Source organism: Pezoporus occidentalis, unplaced genomic scaffold (genome assembly GCF_034315485.1).
Source record: "Pezoporus occidentalis ecotype Australia unplaced genomic scaffold, CSIRO_AGI_Poc_V1 ctg149, whole genome shotgun sequence".
In the NCBI taxonomy this organism is placed as follows: Eukaryota; Metazoa; Chordata; class Aves; order Psittaciformes; family Psittacidae; genus Pezoporus; species Pezoporus occidentalis.
The window spans coordinates 1121550-1142927 of NW_026913305.1; the positions used below are offsets into that span (position 1 = coordinate 1121550).

The 21378-nt window shown below is 36.2% G+C and overlaps 1 protein-coding gene across 4 annotated transcripts in view; it reads left to right on the forward strand.

Annotated features, from left to right (window-relative positions):
* Positions 1–21378, forward strand: part of CACNA2D3 (calcium voltage-gated channel auxiliary subunit alpha2delta 3) — a 451679-nt gene that overhangs the window by 333671 nt on the left and 96630 nt on the right. For all 4 annotated transcript variants that reach the window (XR_009963200.1, XM_062610709.1, XM_062610710.1 and 1 more), the window contains 4 exons: positions 958–1029; positions 1791–1871; positions 6207–6281; positions 18136–18219. Coding sequence is in view for 3 of the 4 variants with exons in the window: in XM_062610709.1 (XP_062466693.1) it covers positions 958–1029; positions 1791–1871; positions 6207–6281; positions 18136–18219 (312 nt within the window). In the remaining variant the exon portion in view is untranslated. The remainder of the gene's footprint in view (positions 1–957; positions 1030–1790; positions 1872–6206; positions 6282–18135; positions 18220–21378) is intronic.

Genomic DNA, 21378 nt, shown 5'->3' on the forward strand with positions numbered 1-21378 from the left:
TGTTCTATGACATCTCCAGTTGTGATTATAATTGGATATGTCATGCTTTTAAATGTTGGATAAGCCGCTTGAACTTTAAACTTCTTCCCAAATTAGTGGGGCAGAAAAGAGTTTTAACAGTATCTCTCAATTTCCTTCTTAAGTTATCTTCCATGTGCAGATGGTGAAGATCTTTAGGCACTCAGAGCTGTGCTGGTCTTGAGCATCATAGTTAGCCTTTGCCTTATGGAAAAGATGTAGTCTGGCCAGAGGGAGTGAAGAGACAATAGTCTGAGCAGTGTCACTCTCCTGTGGCCAATGATAAGCATTCTACATGTTTCTCTTGAATGGAACGAAGGTCAGGAGATCTCTTTTCTCCTGAAATTGAAGAAGTATATTGAAACCTGATGTGCAGAATCAGCTAATGCTTCATGCCACCTCTTTGCGCAGCAAACTGAAACTGGATGGATCAAAGATGATCCTGAGATCCTAACTGGCTGTCATCCTTTCTGCCACTGTGTTAACTGACGAGATCTCAGTCTGGACCAGAACAAAGTGCATGCAACGCATGACCTCTTGTTCTTTGCTGGGACAAAATAGCCTAAGGCAATTTTGGCAGAGATGACATTGGGAAAGATGTAGAACAGAGCTCCAGCTGCTTTGCTACTGCACATGCTGCTTCCACAATCCACATTTCAGCTCCTTTGTAACTCTCATGGGAGACTGCAATAGAAATGAAGATGAGGCATCTTTCCTGCCAATGCAGATGGTGGGGTGGGCAGAGCTGGTATAGCTGAGATGGGGCTTGGGCTGGGCTGGGCTGCACTGACTGCAAGTCTAACTACATAAGCATCATTTAGATAAATTGCCTTTTAGATAAATCTTATTTAAAATGAAGAGAATGTAATTGAAAAATGCAATCACATGTCTGTAATTGTTCCTTAGTTCTTAGATATAATATTTCTTTTTCAAATATAGCTTGCTGATGATCAGGGATTGGTGTTGATGACAACTGTTGCCATGCCAGTATTTAGTAAGCAAAATGAGACTGTAAGTACTCAAGACTATTTCTGTCATGTGATAATGGTGTGACTTAAGTGAATTTGCTTTCAGGGACCTAATGAAATTTTAGCCAACTCTAAAAATTTTTCCAGTCATCTTATTTTGTCTACAGTTAGTAACCCTTTGTTAGCATGAAAATGTGGACAAACAATCCCAAATACGCTCTAGAAACCATATTAAATAATGAAAACCTATGCCTAAGAGAGAATCTCAGATGATGCTAGGCTTGAGCCGTTTTTTTACTTCTATATTACCATTTTGTAGCAAATATTCTATATCCTTTTCTTCTTTGCACTGATATGCTCCTATTTCATAGGCTGAGAATTTAATTTCTATATCATATATATATCTGTTTACTAATTTAATAGGTTAGTAAGAAAATTACATGGACTTTCCCTTAATGCTTATTTTTTCTCTTTTATTTGTCAAATGGCGGGAGAAATTGGGAAAGAAAGGAGTAACAGTGTTTTTAATTTAATTTGTGTGAGGAGGTTTTCTGTTGAGGGACTCAACAGCTATCAAAAGTTTGCATGCCTTTTCTATGTGAATTGCAGCTAATGTAGAAAGAAGCAATATTATTGATTAAATTACTATTTGATCAGACGAGTTGTACCAGCATCTGCTTTTCCCAGTTTTTAAAGGATTTATCTAATGTCTATTCACTTCTGCAGAGTAGATGCAAAGTGAAATGAGCAGTGAAAATTCATTAATATTGTGATTCTGAGTGCATCTTTTATTGTTCTTTTCAGAGATCTAAAGGGATTCTTCTGGGAGTAGTTGGCACAGATGTTCCAGTTAAAGAGCTTTTAAAAACTATTCCAAAATACAAGGTAATACACAAATGATAATGTCCTTTATACTTAGCTAAATTATAATAGCTATGATATAGCTTTATTTATATATTTAGCATGCTTATATTGTTTATACTGATGTAGTTCCAAAATTTCACTCATTTTCCTCAAGAATTCTAGCTCAGTAATGTCTGAGATCAAGTGCAAATCAATATATGGCTTGATCTTCACATTTTTGCTCTAGAAGGTAATACTAAATATTTTCCATAGTAAAATCAATGAAATGATTTAACCGCGCAGTATAAGCAGAATACCATACTAAATAACCAGAAAATCACACTGAAAATTTGCATAACTTCATATGAAAAGGGTACAAAAATCTATCCTTAACATGTCTTTAGGCTTCAGATTCGACTTTAGGAAGAAGCTCTTCCCTGTGAGGGTGCTGAGGCGCTGGCACAGGGTGCCCAGAGAAGCTGTGGCTGCCCCATCCCTGGCAGTGTTCAGGGCCAGGCTGGAAAGGGTTTGGAGCAACCTGGTCTAGTGAAGGGTGTCCCTGCCTGTGGCAGGGGGGAGTGGAACTAGGTGCTTCGTAAGGTCCCTTCCAACACAAACCATTCTATGATTCTTGTCTCCATAACTTGTCCCAGCTTAGTTGTCTCATTGAATTAAAGGAAGTGTCACATTTCAGGAACTTGTTCAATTTCCCAGCTAACCAGACTAGTGGTTCCTCCTCTCCTATCAAGTACTTGCTAAGTATTTTCCTCTACTTAGTCTTCCAAAGTCAGAGACAATTCTACCATAAAATTCTTGCAAAATAATTATCATAAAGATTTTCAAAATTTGATGTACTTCATCTACTGTGAAACGCTTACAACTCTGTCAAAGTAAGCTTCAGGCAAATGCAAAAATATAATTACTTTTCATTTAAATTTGATGCAATATATTAGTATTTCACTACTTCTCTGTGTCTGAAAGGCTTTACTATTAGTGCTGTTTTATTCACAAATGAAAATTAAACAAATGTTTTCCAGGTAATTCTTAGTGGATTTTTTTTTGCTTTTTGCCAGACAAATAAGCACATAACACAGTATCATAGACAGCCTTTAGTAAAGAGGCCAGCTATTGGAACAGCTACATTTTGACATGTACCCATACTGAGCATAAATTTGTTATGTCATTCTTTCCCTTTAATTTGCTGCCATGCTGTCATATACTGATTTCTAAGAGGGTGGAATAATAAGCTGATTTGTGAGTGCCTTTGAATATTCGTAAATGTTTTGTTTTGGTTTTTTTTTTTAGGCATTCTCCTATCAATTATAATTCTAATTTGAATACATTAGCAATTACCAAATTATTTTGTAGATCAAATAGCAGTAACTGGAAAATTTAAGTTAAACAAGAATTTGATAAAAATAATGTATAAAATGCTGGCAATCACATTGATAAGGTGTAATGGAGTAATTTCAAGATGTAGTGGAGTAATTTCCTGCGATCTGGACCTTACTAGGTTTGGTGCTTTGCCAACACAGAACAGAAAGGCTGCCCCAGTTGGAAAAAAGTTTGTAGACTGTGGGAAAAGGCAACAGATATCTACACAGTGGTATAAGAACACAGAGACACTTCTGGTCAAGATAAATAATGGAGAACAGTCTCAGTGCACTACCACTGTGAACTGCAGCTTACATTACACTTTCGGGTATGCAGAAATACAGAATCAGTAGAAGGTAGAAGAGAAAGGAGCAAAATCTGGAGCAAAGGAAGTAATCTTTGGGACAGTCTTCTAAGGAGTCATGGGTAGAACAAGTTTTACTTGTAATAAGAAGGAACAACAATATTGTAGTAACAGCAGAAATAAAATCTTGGTGGTGCATGGCTGGATAGAAAAAGATAATATCACAGTGATATTATTCAGAAGTCATCTTTATGATTTGGACATAGTATGAATACAAGAACCTACAGAGTGTGGGGCCTGAATTGCAGCAGCGTTACAGTGATTCAGAAAAGGAGAAGATAGGTAGGAAAATAAAAATTTCTGGTTTTGTCATATGGTGATATATTTTTTAAGACTTAGTTTTCTGTGGAAGTAATATATGATCCTCTTTCTGAATATTAGACATTTTATTTGAAGGCACTTTTTATATTGCTGGGTGTAATACAAGAGAGGATTATTACAGGAGGCACCAATATCATGCAGTACACTTAGGTTAGTGAAATCACTTGAGTTATAACTTCCAGTCTCACATACCATAAACATTTCTGAGCAGTAAAAAGACCATGCAATTGCAAGAGCATAATCACCCCTGGGACCCATTCCTGTAGAGGCAGCATGCGAAATAAAATTCACACAGGGATATAAAATGATTGGTTGGAAATGGAATTCTGCTGACCTGGAATTCTCTCAGCTTCCATGAGGTGGATTTTATGCCGAGAAAGATGAAAAATAACAATAAGTATTTTCAGCAGTCATTACCTAGACTAAACTTCCCCAGATGCCAATGGCAGTTTCTCTGAATTAAGGTAGGGTTGGATATAGTAATACTTAGTGTTCATGTGGCATTTTACAGCAGTTAGAAAAATTTTTTGTTTCTGAGTCTGTCATTTAGAGGCAAGAGCTCAAGCTTCAAACTGGCAATACTGCTGTAAGAGGTAGTATCTGTCAAACTGAAGCATTTTAAGTGTAGAGAGTGTGCGGTTTCACATATTGCACAACACACAATAAAATACTACCTGTGGAGTCTGGATATGCTTCGAATAGGCAAATATTTTTTTCCTCTAAAATATACCACCCACATTGGTTTCCTTACCTAACTTGCATTGCTTGGATATCATTCTGCAGTTACCAACACAGACAATTATACTTGAGATCTGATATTTAGCCAACAGCTAGTTCACTTGTGATACTATAATAGGTAAAATATTTTCATTGTTATTATTTTGGTTATCCCTCCTTTATGAAGAGGTGCCAAGAACATATCACCTTCTATTACTTTCACTGAAGTTTATTGCTTCAGGAAAACCGCTAATTTATAAAACAATTTCTATATGGCAGTTATAGTTGACCATATAGAATCATTCACAGAAAGACAGTATAAATCTACCTGGTATGTTTTCCTCCATGACCTTGCCATAATATCATACTCTGGTTTATATTTCCAGAAAATTACAGAAGCCTTGCTGTCCTGCTTTTCCCTTAGAAATTATTCTCACTTGTCAACTTTGCTCACATTGCTTTACACCAGACAAACTCCTAAGGTCCCATTTCAGCAAACAATTTAAGGATGTACTGAAGCAAAATAAAAAGCATTTTGGTAGTGAGGAATGTAAAGTAAATATCAAAGTAAGATAGTTCTGGAAGTATTTGTTTTTAATACCTCAATGGAATTTGATGCTTAAAGATATATGGGGTATTAAGTTCCTTCAGAATTGAAGAAAATGGGTGAGAAAGCGTAATGAGATGTACTCTTTGCATGGTAAAAGTTACATACTAAAGCTGCCTAAAGATTCTACATTAGCAGCAAACTTTTATGCTAAGAAGGCATGTTTGAATGATCACATGAATGGTTTGAAGGTACATTTACTGCATTCAGTGGGTACAATCAATTGTGCAATAGGTATATTCTTAAACGAGTAGTATTGTTATTTAAATAAGTACAGTGCTAAATTTAATTATATATACTGTTAGGCCTCATAAAGCATTTCATTGCTCTCAAATGATCTCCCACAGTTCCACTCGCTACAAATCCGTAAACTTACAAGAGTTTCTTTAGTAGAAATAAGCCTTTTCTGTGGCTCCAGATGACCTTGAATTAACAGAGAGGTAAATGCCTTTAAGACTAGAAGGTGTAAATACAAGGTATGATAGGCCACTGCTTACTTCTGTAACTGTACATTCAGTACCACTGATGTAAACAATTCTTTTACAGTATGTCTTGAACAAGTGAATTAAGTTGAACTTAGCCACTCCTGGCTGTATGTAAATTTACTAAATTCCAGTACCCCTCCTGCTTTGGCGCATGCTGTGGTGCATGTCACATGCTGTGATGTCTAATATACATGTGCACATCTAATTCAATCTAAAGCCCGTAGAAATAAGTGTCCTAAATAGCAAAGCGTGTGTGACACTTTGAAATTGTGCTATATGCTGAATTCATCACAATGACAGGTTCTTATTTTCACCAAATGTCAGGGATCAGAGCTTTGCATATGTTAGAATGAAATACTATGTGGGTAAGGGTTATGAATGCCAGCTTTAAGCTCTGGATAATTAAATTCTTCCCTGAGTTTATTTATGTATGTATGTATGTATCTATTCATTTATTTTGGAATTTACTGGAGACTGTGCTAATTAGTGTTTCTCATTTATTCTTACAGTTAGGTATTCATGGATATGCTTTTGCAATTACAAACAATGGCTACATTTTGACTCATCCAGAACTTAGGCCTTTGGTAAGAAAACTATTTACTGATGTATTTTATTTAGCTATATATGCTGCATTTGTTTTTCTTTTAATGTGAATAGATTAACATCAATTAAAAAATTAAATACAACAGACCAGTTCATGGTGCTTTGTTATTCCTGGTAAATTTATGTCTTGAAACAAAAGTTACCATGAAAAAAGTCAAGGTAGATAAATAAACAAATTGTTCCTGCAAAAGATGCAGGCCTCCATTACAGCAAAATAGCAAAGCCACAAATTGCTATAATTATGTTCACTTTACATTGAAGCAGAATGTTCTATTGCTATGTAATAACCCCTATTTGTCATGTTAAAGTGTTAAAGCTAATTTAATATATGTGCAGAAACTTCAATAAAACATATTCTTAAGCAGAATAGCTGCACAAGGGATTTTTGTACTAAAAGAGAGATAGGAGCAAATTTTACCTTTAGTTTCCCTTATCATCTTGTTTGCATTAATCACAGCAAGAAGAATAGATTTGCCTGTTACGCAAATGTTTATCAGCTTAACACCCCAGAGAATTGGTACATTCTTGATCGCATCATTGTTTAGGAACAGCATTTGCAAGTGTTCCATCACTATCAAATCTTAGCAAAGCATCGGTATTAGTACTTCCACTGCTGTGTACACATGGAGGCCATATGTATTTTTCACTTCAAGCAGTGTCTGATTTCAACAATATTTTAGTAGAAAACAGTACTATTAATTGGATTGATAATTTCATATAAAAATTACATTATAGAAAAGCATGATTTATTAAGTCATTAGCATATCTGATGTTTTCATTCAGCAAAAGGATTTGTCTTTCTAAGACTTGGGCTAGGAATTACACACTTCATTAACATCTGTGTTTACACTTACTGTTTCCCATTTATTTTTTAACTGGAGTAGAGCTTATGAATAGTTCAACAGGGGGACTTGCGTGAATGGAAGAACATTTTCTCAGTAACATCACTCTGAAATGAACAGAGCAAGCACAGTACCTTGGAAGGAACTTTAAAATAAATGATTTGTCCATTTACCCATTCTTCCATGTTCTTTCCTTTTCTGACTGAGATGACTTGCTGAGGTTTGTCTGGTAACCACGAGAGAAGAGGCAGGAATAGGGGCTGTGTAAGACCTCCTTAGAGCACCTGAATTGTATACAAAGATTCTTAATGCACCTTCAGATCTTTACTGCAGCATCTTCACTGCTTTACCTCAGCTTGCTTGTCCATGCCAAGTGACTATTTTTTGTAATTTTGCTGTTATCAAGCTGGACCATAGAAAGGATCTAAAAATTGCTTAAACAGCTGAAGTTACAAGTGCACTGACCAGATCTGAAGTTTGACTGTCATAGCATTCTGTATCTTTCCCAAAAATTTGCTATTTCAAAATTTATATTAGACCAGTTATGTTAATCTACCTTAGTGGTTAAAACGCTGCAATAAATGTTGTTGTGCTTTAATGTAAACTTTTTATATTAAACTTTTCTTTTTTGGTTGTGGGAAATGTGTGGGGAGAAGTCTTCAAAATTAGCAACTACCTTCAGAATATTTTTTTTCTTAGCTCTGTATGTATTAAAATCCATGTATTTTTCAATATTTTTCTAAGTTGCATATAAATGCATTGTTTTTTTATAGCATTCTCCAGTTTTCATAATACTAAGGTCATGACTTGGTCTTGATTCCTAAAATGCTTTTGAAATCTTCAGGTATCACAGGTACATCTGGCAGCCTATATTTGCAAGCCATAGGCATATATAGTTGAAAATTCCCTATGTACCTCACAAGAGTTTGACAATACATGCATTTGATGTACTGTCTCTGTTTCTTCTGGCAGATTACTTCCTTCAAAAATATTAGTATGTATTCATTACAGAATAGCTATTTTAATAAACAGAAGGTAATGAAATCCAGCAACAGAGGGCAGCTTTAAGTTAGACTGACAAAGGGTGTTACCCTCTTTCCTTCTTTCTGTTGTGGTGGTGTGTTTTAATGAGGGAAAGGGTGGTTTTCTGTTACTACCCCTCACCTAGGGTGCACCTTGCGGGCACTTATTTCATTACCTTATACAACAGACACATTTTAAAAATACAAATGCTGGACAGCAGCCTATAAGCTGTCAGCCACGGGGAACTTGTGATATATTCACGATCTGTTCATTCCTTTTTTTCTGGAAGAGTAATTTTTTAACTCTGTGTTCTGTCAGTAGTGTGTAACTGGAATCTTCTGTTGACTTCAGTGGAGTTTTTGAGAGCGAAGTGATTGCTGTCTTTGGCCCTTAGACTAATGTTGCAGGCCGAATCCTGCTACTGTTGTAACTAGTGGCAAAACATTCCATGAAATCTGTGACAGTAAGTATGTGAAGATACGCATGTAGGACCGGAACTAGATCATTCACCAGGGATAATATCTAAAATTATTTGGGCGGGTTAGAGTTTACATTCAAATTACTTTAATTACTGACCTGATCCATGCTGGTTTATATTGCGATTGTATTTTCCCGTGGTGACATAAAGCTAGAATACTCGTAGACTCCAGAGTTACTAACGGCAGCGGCCATATATGTTAGTTCTGAAGCTGACACACTGCTTTTTAAGGAACTGTCTTATGGGACACTGAGCAGACAGGCAGGATAGTAAACAGCCGCTGAAGAAGAGTGTTTCCTGTTGCACCAGATTTTTATCTTACCCTGACCAGTATATTTAATCATTTGTGCTGATTACCCTATTGGGTTTATGTTTAAAAATGTTTTTCTTGGAGATTTCCTCTGTTTCTCCTGCCTTTTTTTTTGTTGTTGTTGAATAAACTTGGCTTTCAGTTAGGATGACTGGTTGTGTGCACATAGAGTAACTGGAGGAAGAGGAAGAAAAGTCCTTTCTAGATACATTCAAAGGTACTTTCACACGTTTAAGACAGTTGTTGAAGTAACCCCCAGACTTCTAACTCCGTGCTGGCTGCGGATTTTCAGGAGTGACTCTTGCCATGGAGGGAGCAGAAAGAACCTTTGATTACATTCTTCTGTTACTGGATCGATGAGTCTTGACAAATAACTTAATAAATCATGATAATCATGGAATAAGGAATCCCATGGAAATTTGCTTTGGAGAGCGAAAAGAGACAGCTTTCAAGGCCTTGCCAATTAAACGATCGACTGTAAATGACGCCTATTTCATAGACACTGAAACTCTTGATATTATCTCCCTTCCTTTTGTTGCCCATCGCTTTCCCAGGCCGCCTTAGGCTGCTCCATCTTGTTCCCCCAGCGATGACCGGCTGCCCTGTCAGTGACCTACCCCGGGCGCCGCCGACACCGCTCCGGAGCGGTCCCGAAGCCATGAGCCGTGCTCTCGGCGCTGGCTCCCGGCCCCGGCCTCCGCCGGCTCCCACGGGGTGGGCGGTGCTGCCGGGGCTGCGCTGCGGGGCGGCCGCCATGGGGTGGCGCCACAACACCGCCGAGGGCGCGGCCTGCCGCGGCCCCGCGCCGCCCCGCCGGCGGAGCTGGTGTGTGTGTGTGTGTGTGTTGGAGTTACTGCTGCGGTTAGAATGCAGAAAGTCTACTGAGGTTTAAGTAAAAAAAAGCCTTTGTCACAATTCTGCTGTGTTTCAAAGCCTTTTTGGGGGGTTGGGGGTTTTGGGTTTGTTTTTTGGGTTGTGTTGTTGTTTTTTTTGTTGGACGGTGAATGTGTGCGTTTTAAACGGTTTCACGTTCACACCGTTCTTAGGGTGCATTTCCTACCAAAAGTACGCCCATGGTACGCAAGACACTATGGCTGGTGGTAATGACATTTCGGTTTATTTGGGTTTTTAATATTGCTATATCAGGATGCTCCTGAATGCTGCAATTTGACTAAATTCTGGATTTTTACCGAGAAGTGTTTTATTTTTCCATGAGAGATTGTTTTAAACAGTATGATGTAATTTGGAATTTTGTATTTAGTGTAAAACCACACCTTACTCTTTAGGAAAAAAAAAAGCCAAACAGAATTGTTTGGGCATTCAGAAGTGAATTTTGAGATTTTCAAGGCAGTAACTTGGTTTCTGGGGCTGCTTGAAACATGTACATGAGGACAAAGTCTTTCCCAGCAGTGGTTATGTGTGATTGAATTGCTTGCCTTTCAGGATCCTGTTAGCACTTGCAGTGTGCTAGGTACTACTCCATTAAATTTTAAAATGCATAATGTGTCATGATGATGTTACATTTAGCCAAAGAAATGAGCTTACTGTATGTAAAGAAAAAGTAACAAACAAGCGATAATATACTTCTAAAGTACACTGAAGTACAGTATTATTATTGTATTAATTGTGGCTGATGGCTCATTAGTAACTGTCATTGTGTTGTCTGTTATGTGTTGGTGCCAGAGGAAAACTCTTTTCTTTGGAAAGTGTAATGGGATTACAGAGAAATTAAGGAATGATACTGAAAGATGAGTGTCTGCCACAGTCAAAGAATGACACCTTCCTGAATCTTATCTGGTGTTAGGGGTTTGTACCCTTGCCTCTCAGTCCTAATATTTGTGTGGTTTGCAATGAATAATAGCAAGGTTGCAAGTAGATTTTGTGAAGACTGTGGCTTTTTGATTCATAGTCAGCAATGGAATTTATAGTTTTATTCGGGGAGTAAAGAGGGATTTCGTTTTCAGTAATTATTAGGTTCATTTAGGATAGAGTACTTGAACTTCCTGAACAAGGAGCTCAAATTCCTTAATTAAACATGCATTTAAAGGTAAATACCTGTTACAGAATAAAATTGCATCTTTTATTCAGATTCTACCATTTTTTTTAATAAATGTAAACTAAAGAATGTGGTATGACTTACGAATTAATCTAGTAACATCCATGATGACTAAGGATTTTCTAATATTTCTGAGTTTAAACCAAAATTCTCTGTCTCTCTGAGAAAATTGAGGAATATATTCATACTCTCAGTATAAGCTCTGTAAGGCTAGTAGTAGTGATTTTTCAAATGGCTGTACATGAATGCTCTTTTTATCACTCTAAACCAATTCATTGCTTTCTTTAAAATGATGCACATCTTCATTTAATTTGACTAGTTTTAATAGGGAAAGTTACACACAGAAATCAAAGCCAATGCATGCATCGCAATACCCTCACCAAAACATATTGGTGGTTTAGCTGCCAAAGTAACCATTTTAATCTCATAATGTTGACTGTCACAATATATTGTATTAGGCTAAAGGACCTGGAGTATTTAAAGATTGTCAGATCAATATTCAGTTCTTTGTAGCTGTAAATTCCGGGGGAAAAAAAACCAAAACAAACCTATTTCTCCTAACATAGAAAAACAGAGAAATCCAAGTCTCAGGGGATGCATTAATGCCCCACTTAAGCAGTGTTAGCCTTTCATAAGCAGCAAATCTCGTTTCTCTCTGGGGAGTCCCGCCTGGAACGTAAGATAACCTACACTTACCCTTGCTTTATTCAGCGACTCCATAAAACTCTACAGCTGTAGCTGACAGGAGAATATTTAAATGATTTGAACAGTGTAAATGCCTCACATTCATTTAAATAACTGAAGAATGCAATCACTTGAATGCCAATGATTATTCCTATTGGAGTTTACATTTCAAAAAAGACAGCCCATCTGAATCCCTGTGAGAGCATTAAATTGCTATCTAATTAGAAGCGCAAAATTACATATATTTAAAAGATAATTAAAGGTTTGAAGGCTGTTGAATAACTGGTTGTACATATAAATGAATCACTGAAAATTTATTAGCAATATGTGAAGCTTTCTTTTATTCTTTGCTTTCAGCTTTGAAGTTAGGTATAACTGAGCTCATGGGTTTAAGTCTGGTAGTATTAAGATAAAGGCAGATGTTTTTAATTATTTCTACTCAACCCCCAAATAATTATAAGCAGCTGCCAGTTTTGCATAATCCCAAATGATAAGGTCCTGAAAATGCAAATAAAATCTTAAATGGAGGGATTGTTTTTTTCAGTGGAGGAAATCGCATACATGTTGCATTGCTAAGCAACTGCAATCCACCTGAAAATATGAGCTCAGCCCATGTACTCTGTCCAGTTTGTAGGTGTATTTTTGTATTTACTTTTACCTCCATATACTTTCATATTTTGTTATATCAGTTTAAACATTACTGCACCATTTGTAATGCAAACATGGGTTATGAGTAGGCAGGGTAATTTAGATACATGTGACATGAGAATTATTTTTTTCCTGTTACTTTGCAAGATAGTTCTTTGTACACAGTACATCAAATTGATCCTACTTTTTCAGTGCCTGGAAACTTAGAATTGCATTATTCTCTTTTCTCTAGAAAATGAAATGGCTTCTGTTGTCAGCTTTTCTCTGCAGTATTTTTGCAAATTTTATGTTGTGGCAGTTTTCCCTGCCATCTGGCCTGAAAAATCAGTTCAAGATAACTGTTTTCTGCTGCCAACCATAACCTAGGAATTTCTTGATTAACAACTTAATAGGCTTGTCATGAAAGTCTGTCTCTGGAAAGGGAAGTTGTTCTTCCTAAGAAAATCAAGAGATTATGTTTCTAATATTAAAATCAGGAGCTTTGTGTAGGAAGCAACTTAGTTTTGACTGGACACCTGTCAGTGTTCTACATGTTCAAGGTTAAGTGCACATCAGTAAAAGGTCATCTGAGGCTGCAAACTAAATGGAAATTGTGAAATAAAAGTATCACAGAAGACAAATCAGGATCATGTGAGCAGGAAAAAAAATCCAAATTAAATAAAGAGCTTAAAAGCCAAGCAGTAGTGATTTACATTGCGATAGGATGCTGCTTCACATTTATCCCCAGGCAGAATGTTTTGGATCTATGTAGTTCATGATGAATGAAAACTCAGTCACTTGGAGATGTTATATAAACAGTTGAATCAGGAAAGGGAAATTTGCTGTCGTTTTCTCGTTTGGGTATTATTATTATTAATATTTTTATTATTATTGTTTCTTTGTTTTGTTTTGTAATGTCAAAGTATGAATCAATCTATTGAAGTGATCTCTTCCCCTGTATTCTCATGACCTTTTCTATTACCTTATCTTTGTCCCATACTATGTAAACTCTTAGCATTTTATGATAGAAATATTATTTTATTAATGGACTCACGTTGAAGGACTTAATCCACATTTAAAGGCATTTTCAGTTTTGAATTATTACAATCATTGCTGGAAAGTAGGAAGGAAGCACCCCTGTCCCCTTCCTTTCTGTGCACATTACAGAAACAGGTGATTCTGCTCTGAAAGTTGGTGTAAAGAGAACTTTCCCCTTGCAAAGTGTCGTGGTTTAAGTGTGACCCAGTACCGATTTATGCTGGGATGGATAGCTGATAAAGTTCTCAGTATTTACTATTGCATTGACCATGTAAAGTCAGCTTCAATGCAGTTTCCATTTCAAACAGCTGCAGTCTTTGCATTACATCAATTGGAGCTACACCAGAGAACAAACTAGTGATGTTAGTGTCCAGAATCTTAGAGAAGGGAAGTACCTGAATAACTAGCTGGACCAGGGAACTGCAGTAATGACTGTGTATTCAGTCTGCATCTGTTTATTTAAAACCATATGCAAAAATGTGTCATTTTAGATAATGATGCTTTTCCTCATACATTTGTTCATTCAGCCTTTCCTATCAGACTGGAGATAAGAATACCTTTACAGGATGGCTTGATGTCAGTTACATGCAATTGTATTTTGTATTTAATTATGTAGAATTCAAGTTCAACAAAACATGTTTGCATATGTGCAAGTTCATCTCTTCTAAACAAAAGAATTGGGATAATTCCCAAATCCTTTTTAGATTAATGCATTATCCTAATTTTGTAGTACTAATCCAAAAAGATGAAACTTAATCAATTGATGCTATGTTTTAAAATTGGAGGCATTTTTTTAGTTCCTGATTCCTTTCTTTTGTATATAGGATAGAAGTTTGACCATGAAGAGGTTTCCTTTAGAATTATTTTAACTCTTTAGCTTTTGGTTGTTATTTAGTACATACTTTGTCACTATAATATTTTCTCACAGATGATTCTGCAAGTGTGGCTAAGCAAGCTTGCTAAAATCTATTGACACTTCCAGGACTGTTATCACAGCAACTTCCTCTCTCCTGCCTCCCCATTATCCAGATGGAGCTTGTCTGAGAAACTCCAATCACCTTAGACCCAAGGCTTGCAGCTGTTAAGATGTAGCTTGCTCCCTCTGTGATCAGATTGCTACACTCTGACTTTATAAACACGTGGCAGGTCACATTCAATGCAGATGGTTTGGGACTGCTCATGTTAAAAAAAAAAAAATAAAGAAATAAAATATCAAAGCAGAGAGTTTAATAATGGCACATGTAAATGCTTGTATATGGGGTGGTGAAAAAATGTGACTCAGTCTTTAAACAGTACCTGTCACATGTTGCTTGAATCAACCAGTGGTATAAGAGTTTGGCCAAGCCTCAAATAAAAGATACTGAGTAAGATAAAGCTCATTCTAATGACCAAACAAAATAGTTTCCAGTGTTTTTTTCCACAAACAAAAATACACTGGACCTATCATGTAGTTTTGAGCAGACAAAAAGATTCTTGTATTGCAGTCATGATAGCTAAAAATTTTCCTCCTACACTCCCTGCTCTCTTGGAGGTTAACTGCTGCATATTATCACTGTACTTTTTATACTGGCCAAAGCAGATTAACAGCACACAATTTAAATCTAACTCTTTTCCTCATACACTTAAATCAGAGTAACTTGGTAGAGATCCTAGTTTCTATCTTTCCCAATGGATCTCTTAATAACTTGTTTCAGTGCTTTGTAGTAATCTTGCAGATGGGTTTGGCTTCAGCCTCCAATCAGTATGTTATACTTAACCCAGTAGTCTCAGAGATAAAAAGATTAGGTTTGCTACCGGAGAAAAAGATACAGACAAATGCCAGTTTTAAAAGCTGATGAGTTGCTTCTATGTCCATGTGTAACTTTTACTAAGGAATTAATGAATCAATAAAACTAGAAAGAAGCTAGAGAAGCATGGCCAGTTGAACAGTAGTGTTATGAAGTATTTTGTATTTGATCCACTAGCATTTAAGTTTTAGGCCCTAGTTACATAAGCATAAAGATATGTGAATTTACTGATGGGAATAAGGTAGTATCTTCATGAGGATAAGATTTGTGAGCAAAGTTACCCAGATGTAGAAATAATTGCTTTTTTTTTTTTTTTGTATTCTGTCCTTGCTGGAAGTTTTTTTTGTTTTCCCTGCCATCTTTTTTTTTGCACCATAACTTAAATCTGCTCTTACTGAATTTTGAATGATACCCCTAAAGCATAATAGCTGAATTGAAGATTTAGGCATCTCAGTACTTTACTAGTTCCTGTCCTAAACGTGTTTAAGAACTGCACTTTCAGTTCCTTTCAGTGATTATAGAGCCTAACCTTTGCTTGAGTATTGGGATTTTGGCTTTGTTTCTGCATATTTTAAGGCATGAATGCTTCCAATTCTGGCTTTGCTGCAGAACTTTGAATGTTTTATCCAGCTCTTCCTTTGATTGCTTTTGGTTTTGGTTTTTGCTCTTAGAGTGCAAGGTGTGGAATCTGTATGATTAAAATAGGTACAAACCCCATAACCAGTATTATGCAAATGGTTTGCCTTTTATTTGAAGCCTACTTCTGCTGTCAGACACAAAAGATCAACTCCTATTGTCATAAGTAAGGATTTGCACATGTGTCTGAAAATGCAGTATAGCCCAGAAACTCTTCAACATCTGTGTGTAAGGATGTAATTAAATATTGGAACCAGTACAGGAGTTGTTTGCTCTACTCAAATGATCCCAGCTAACTTCTATGAAACATTTTTCAGGTCTCAGTATTTCAGAGCTTGCCTGTAACCATTTCTATACTAGAAGGATTAAAACAGATCAAAGATTTGCTTAGTTAATTGGTGCAGCTGCAGAGAGTAGACATAGTTACTTCTAGTAGAGATAAAAGATAATGTTGATATAGCTGCAGCCATAATGAAAGGCTTGCAAAACATTAGCTACAAAAAATCAAGCCCTGCTAATGAACCGGATGTTATCCTCTCATATTTTATTCTTGCTAACTATATTGGCTGCAAATTTTGTACTTTAGTATTTGGATATAGTTATCACCTTCAATATCAAAGCTGTCATGTAGCAAGAATTAATGGTCGTGCTGAGCTGCTTGAATTCACAGTCTAGTGTATAAGCATGTGCTGAAATTCTTTACATTTCTCTGCCCATCTGTTGAATACCATTAGCCCAGAAGTAAATAACCTTGTTGTTACAAGAATTGTGGCTTCTAGTGGAGAAGAAGGGGCAAGAAAAAGCACCTGAAAGTACTTTTCAATTGCATCTGCATGAATTCTCAGAACTTAGTCTAAGATTTACACCAAGAAAGTTGCTAGCATTTTTTGTTGTTCAAAAGAAGAATGCTAATTGAGTCAGGATTTTATTCCACATTCCCGAAATAATAATCTTAGGAATAATTGAAGTATCCAAGTTGTTATGAGCAACAATTAAGGAGGTTCAGTGAAGCCTGTGCTGGAAGAAACTTTAAAGTGCTACCAATATCACAAAATCTCTTTTCCAATAGTCAGTATTTTTAAAAGTTTGCTGTTCTTCAGGAAGATTTTGTCATCCCTGGCTTTAAATACTGTGGTCTACAAAATCAACTGTGGATTCACGTCCGAATCTTTTAATTTACAGAAGAGAAAAGTCAGGATGGGAATGACCTTAATGCTCAGAGAGCAAGTTTTTCTTTGGCCTTTCTTGTTTCTCTGTAATCTGCAGAATGTGATTGAAAGTTCCTGCACCAGTGGCCCCAGTGATAAATTGGCTGTTTCAAATACTGACAGGTTTGGTTTATAGTATAGTTGGTCCTGCCCTGAGGGAGGAGAATTGGCTATATATACTGCCTTACAGGTGCATTTTCTATGCTTCTATGATGCTTTTGCTGGGGATTCACAAGAGCAATTTGGGGATTCCTCACAGTATCCCAATGGCTCCTGTCATACTTCATAGAAAGACTTGTGGTTTTCCCTCCTGTTTATACGCATCGTAAGAGATAAAAGACCACATTCACATTATGTTGATCCTCTCCCAGCTTTATTTTTTTCAAACAAATTATCATAATTTTTCTTAACCATTCAGATTCTTTATTCATAGATCTTTTTAAATACTTTTTTTTCTTCTTCCACCAAGCAAGGTTTTTGTTGTTACGCTAGTTGGCTCTCTGATTTTCAATGTGCAGCAGAGGGCAGAATTTCCTATGTTATAAACACCTTGGTGTCAAATCAATTTGTCACTAAAATGTTTTAAATGTTTGTGATTTACAGCGTAACAGTGTCTAGTGATAAAATCACATAAATTATCATTACTGTTACTTTTTCTCCCATGAAGTTGTAGTTAAAATGTAGTATCAGCAAATGTTAACACCATACTTCCCAAGACTTGCATCTTATCTTGTTTAAAGAGAAACGGGTAAACATTTTGTTGATAAGATTATAGTAAATATCACTTCCTGTACAGCTGAAAGAGCTAGTTTGAGACATTTCACATAAACTAGAAGAGCAAGGTTTCATGTGTTTTCCATGTGGGGAGAAGAACATACAACTGCCAGGTTTGAATTCCAGTGCGTCCATCAAGAAAAGCTTTGTATTACGGCAAGAGATCGTACAAATAATCGTGTGGTGTTGGTTTTTAGTACACGGATAACACTCATGAAGCAATATGGTGTACTTTGTAGGAGTTAAACTGCCTACTGTTATGTGTATTATGTACAATCAGCATGAATCCATCAAATTTTTAACATGTTCTGGTGAAAAATCTATATACATATAAACCAGGATGTGCTAAGTATTTCACCTTTTTTATGCCAGTATGAAGAGGGGAAGAAACGAAGAAAGCCCAACTACAGTAGTGTGGATCTGTCTGAGGTTGAGTGGGAAGACAGAGATGATGTGGTAAGTGATGTGTTTAAAAACCCTGTCAGAAGACATTGTTGCATCCCACTACCTGGAAACTGTTTAAGTAGTCATTAGAGAGGACTGCTTTCAGAAAGGAAAAGGCAATAGCCCCTTCATTCAGAATTTTATAACTGGTTTGTATTGATTCTTCCTTACATATGCATTTACTGCAAACAGAGACTCTGTATCTTCGATAAAGCTCAGTACCCTTGCATTCTCCATCCATCCCATTGTGTATTTTTGCATAGTGCTAGAGAAGGGAATAGAATATCTCTTTAGGACTGGCACAGACAACTGCTGAAACTGAAATGAAGGAATGATTTTTAACTTCTTTCCATGAGTTCCCTCTTTCCTTAATGTAAGTAATGAGAGCTGTTCTCCTTAATGTACAAAATCTAAAAAACATCAGGCGAATAAGCAAAATTAGATTCTTTGACCTCTGTTCTGAGCACAGATTCAAACTCCTAATTTCAGACATATGGGTAGCTGCAGAAGCATGTGTTCTATACCTATCAGCTGTTATGCACACAGTCCATTCCGTTAAACTAATTTTTCAGTGCTCCATCTACTCTGTAGTTCACTCTTACCTTTCAGCCTTTGCCTTTTCTGCAGTACTGTATCAAAAACTTTCCTTATGTCCATGGCTTAACCTTTGCCTGGTCTTTCTGTTACTTCCTCAATAAATCTGATTTGTTAGGCATGATTCGTTTTGTGTGAATCGGTGCTGACTGTCCTTAATTAAATTGTAACTTTCCAGGTGTTCCCCTTTTCTGTCCTGTAATTTAGTTTTTCCCATAGGTCCCCTACTGCTAAAGTCACGACTTCGTGTCTGTATTTTTCATAGATGTCTCCTCAATCCCTTCTCAAATATCAATACTTTGTTAGCTTCTCTCAAGTCCCTTGTACTTCTGCTTTTCCAGAGAGGTTTTGAATATATCCACTGAAGGTTTCCATGTTTACTTTGTCATGTCCTTCTGAAATCTGGGATGGATCACGTACGACTGTCCCTGGAGTCTTGTCAGTCTTCAGATGTACTAATTTCTTGATCCCTGTTCTGACATAAGTCTATATTTTCTTTCTCCCTTACAAAATATATATCTTACGTTCCTCCCTCTCTCCACCCCCTTTGTGAATAGTGAAACGGTTCATTTATGTTTTAAGCCATGTCTGTTTCATCAGGTGATGGATTATCCTCATCCTCTCCTAGGAGGCCATCTTACTTCCTTATTTAAAGTTTTGTGTTGGAGTGCGCAGTCAAACTTTTAAAAATGTTTCTTTATAGCTTTGTGCAGTTTTCTATGTGTACACTATTTAAGGCTTCCTCATTAGATTTTCATATACTGTAGCAGCCTTCTGCAATCTTGGAATCACATTGACTTCATATTTTATACCTTGCCTTTTATCTTTGATCACGTATTACTCAACCAGTTCTCTGCAAATGACCTTTAAAATTTTCCTCTCTCCTTTCAAATGTTATCACTGTAGTTAAGTACAGCTTTCAAACCTTCATGATTTTTATTATTTGTCTTTTATCTGTTTTTTTTTCCATTTTTATATCTTCCAAATACTTTTCTGCTTAATTTTTAAAGTTTTAATCCCCATTTTTCATCATATTTTAGTAGAAATTCAGAGTTTTAGTTAATTCCTTGAATAATACCCATCAATGCTAATAATTCATTAGTGCATGCCTGGATAAGCAGGCATTCTTTGATAAATAATCCACCAATAGGTAGGTTTTGTAAAACAGCCTACACATCTGGTGTTTGTTGAGTAGTGACCAAGTGTTATCTGAAAAAAACAGCAAGTTAAATATTCTAGAAAAATGTGTTAACATTCCAAATGTTGTCCTAATACTTCAGCAATGACACAGAAGTGGAGACCTTCATGCATATATCTAAGTAGAAAAAATGCAATGTCAAACAAATAATATTTTTACAACTATTTTTAAAAGTGAGGTATGTCATTACAAGTTTGTTTTCACGTGAAATAATATGTAAGTCATTTGTATCATGTTACTAAGACCTGCAGAGGGGCTGATGGTCAGAAACACTAATAGAAGAGTAAAATAGAAGATGCGAAATAAAGTAATATTGGAGCTACAGGCAAAGTTGTTGGCATTAGAGCTAGAATGAAAATGGAATTTGAGGGAAGTTCTGTAGATTACTGTAGTGAAATCCATCTATTTATGAAACTTTTGTGATGTGAGTGTCCAAATGAGTGTCCAAAAATGTAGGTTATTTTTGTTAATCTTCTGTAATAAGTGATTCCTTAATGTTATTTTTGAGTGAAAATGGTAAATATTCTGTAAGAGACTTAAAACTTTGTGAAGTAAATTATTGACTTGAGAGCTACATGTGGCTGTGCTTCACCCAAGGCCCTAGATTTGCCAATCTTGATTTTTTCCAAGCTTGGGTAGTAAAGCATTGTTTATTCAACTGTAGAGGGAAAGAATCAATGTATTCACGTAGCTGCTTTTAATAACATAGGCTACTACTGGTGTATTTTCCTCCCACGGATCACTTATGTGGTAGCTGATTAAGGTATTTTCTTACTTTTTACCACATAAATTTAATGGCTACATAGTTTTCCAAGAATATAGAGTGATGTCATACTATAACAGTGAAACTGGGTTTTTAGAAATTGATTGGAAGATATTTAGTTGAAGGAGTAATACATATTGCTCAGAAGAGGTAAAGAAATGGGCTTTCTCTAATCATCCAGTAAGGAAACGGTGGCAGACCTAAGGTTAGATTTTTTTTCACTTTGAAATAGAGTCAGTGTAAATATATATTTATCAGATCATTTTCCAGGTTAACAGTACCTGCTATCTTGCTGTTACTGCATTTTACTAGAAATAGAAATCTTAGCATCAGCTTATTAAACTGTGTCTTCCAGCAAAGTCTGGGAATGCACAGTACCAAAGAGATTCAGATAGATTGGACAAAACCATTTTTCTCATTAACTAACTTCTTAAAGTTCTTATTATTATAATTTCTACCTGAATGCAATATTTTTTTCCAAATAAAAAAGACCATGAATGAATATTTTGGGGCTTGAAGCCAACTGAGGCAGTACTTATTTTATGCATTTGAGGAGGGAGATGAAACTGCAGAAGAGCCGAGAAACCAGATTACAAAGCCAAGAAATGTAATCACA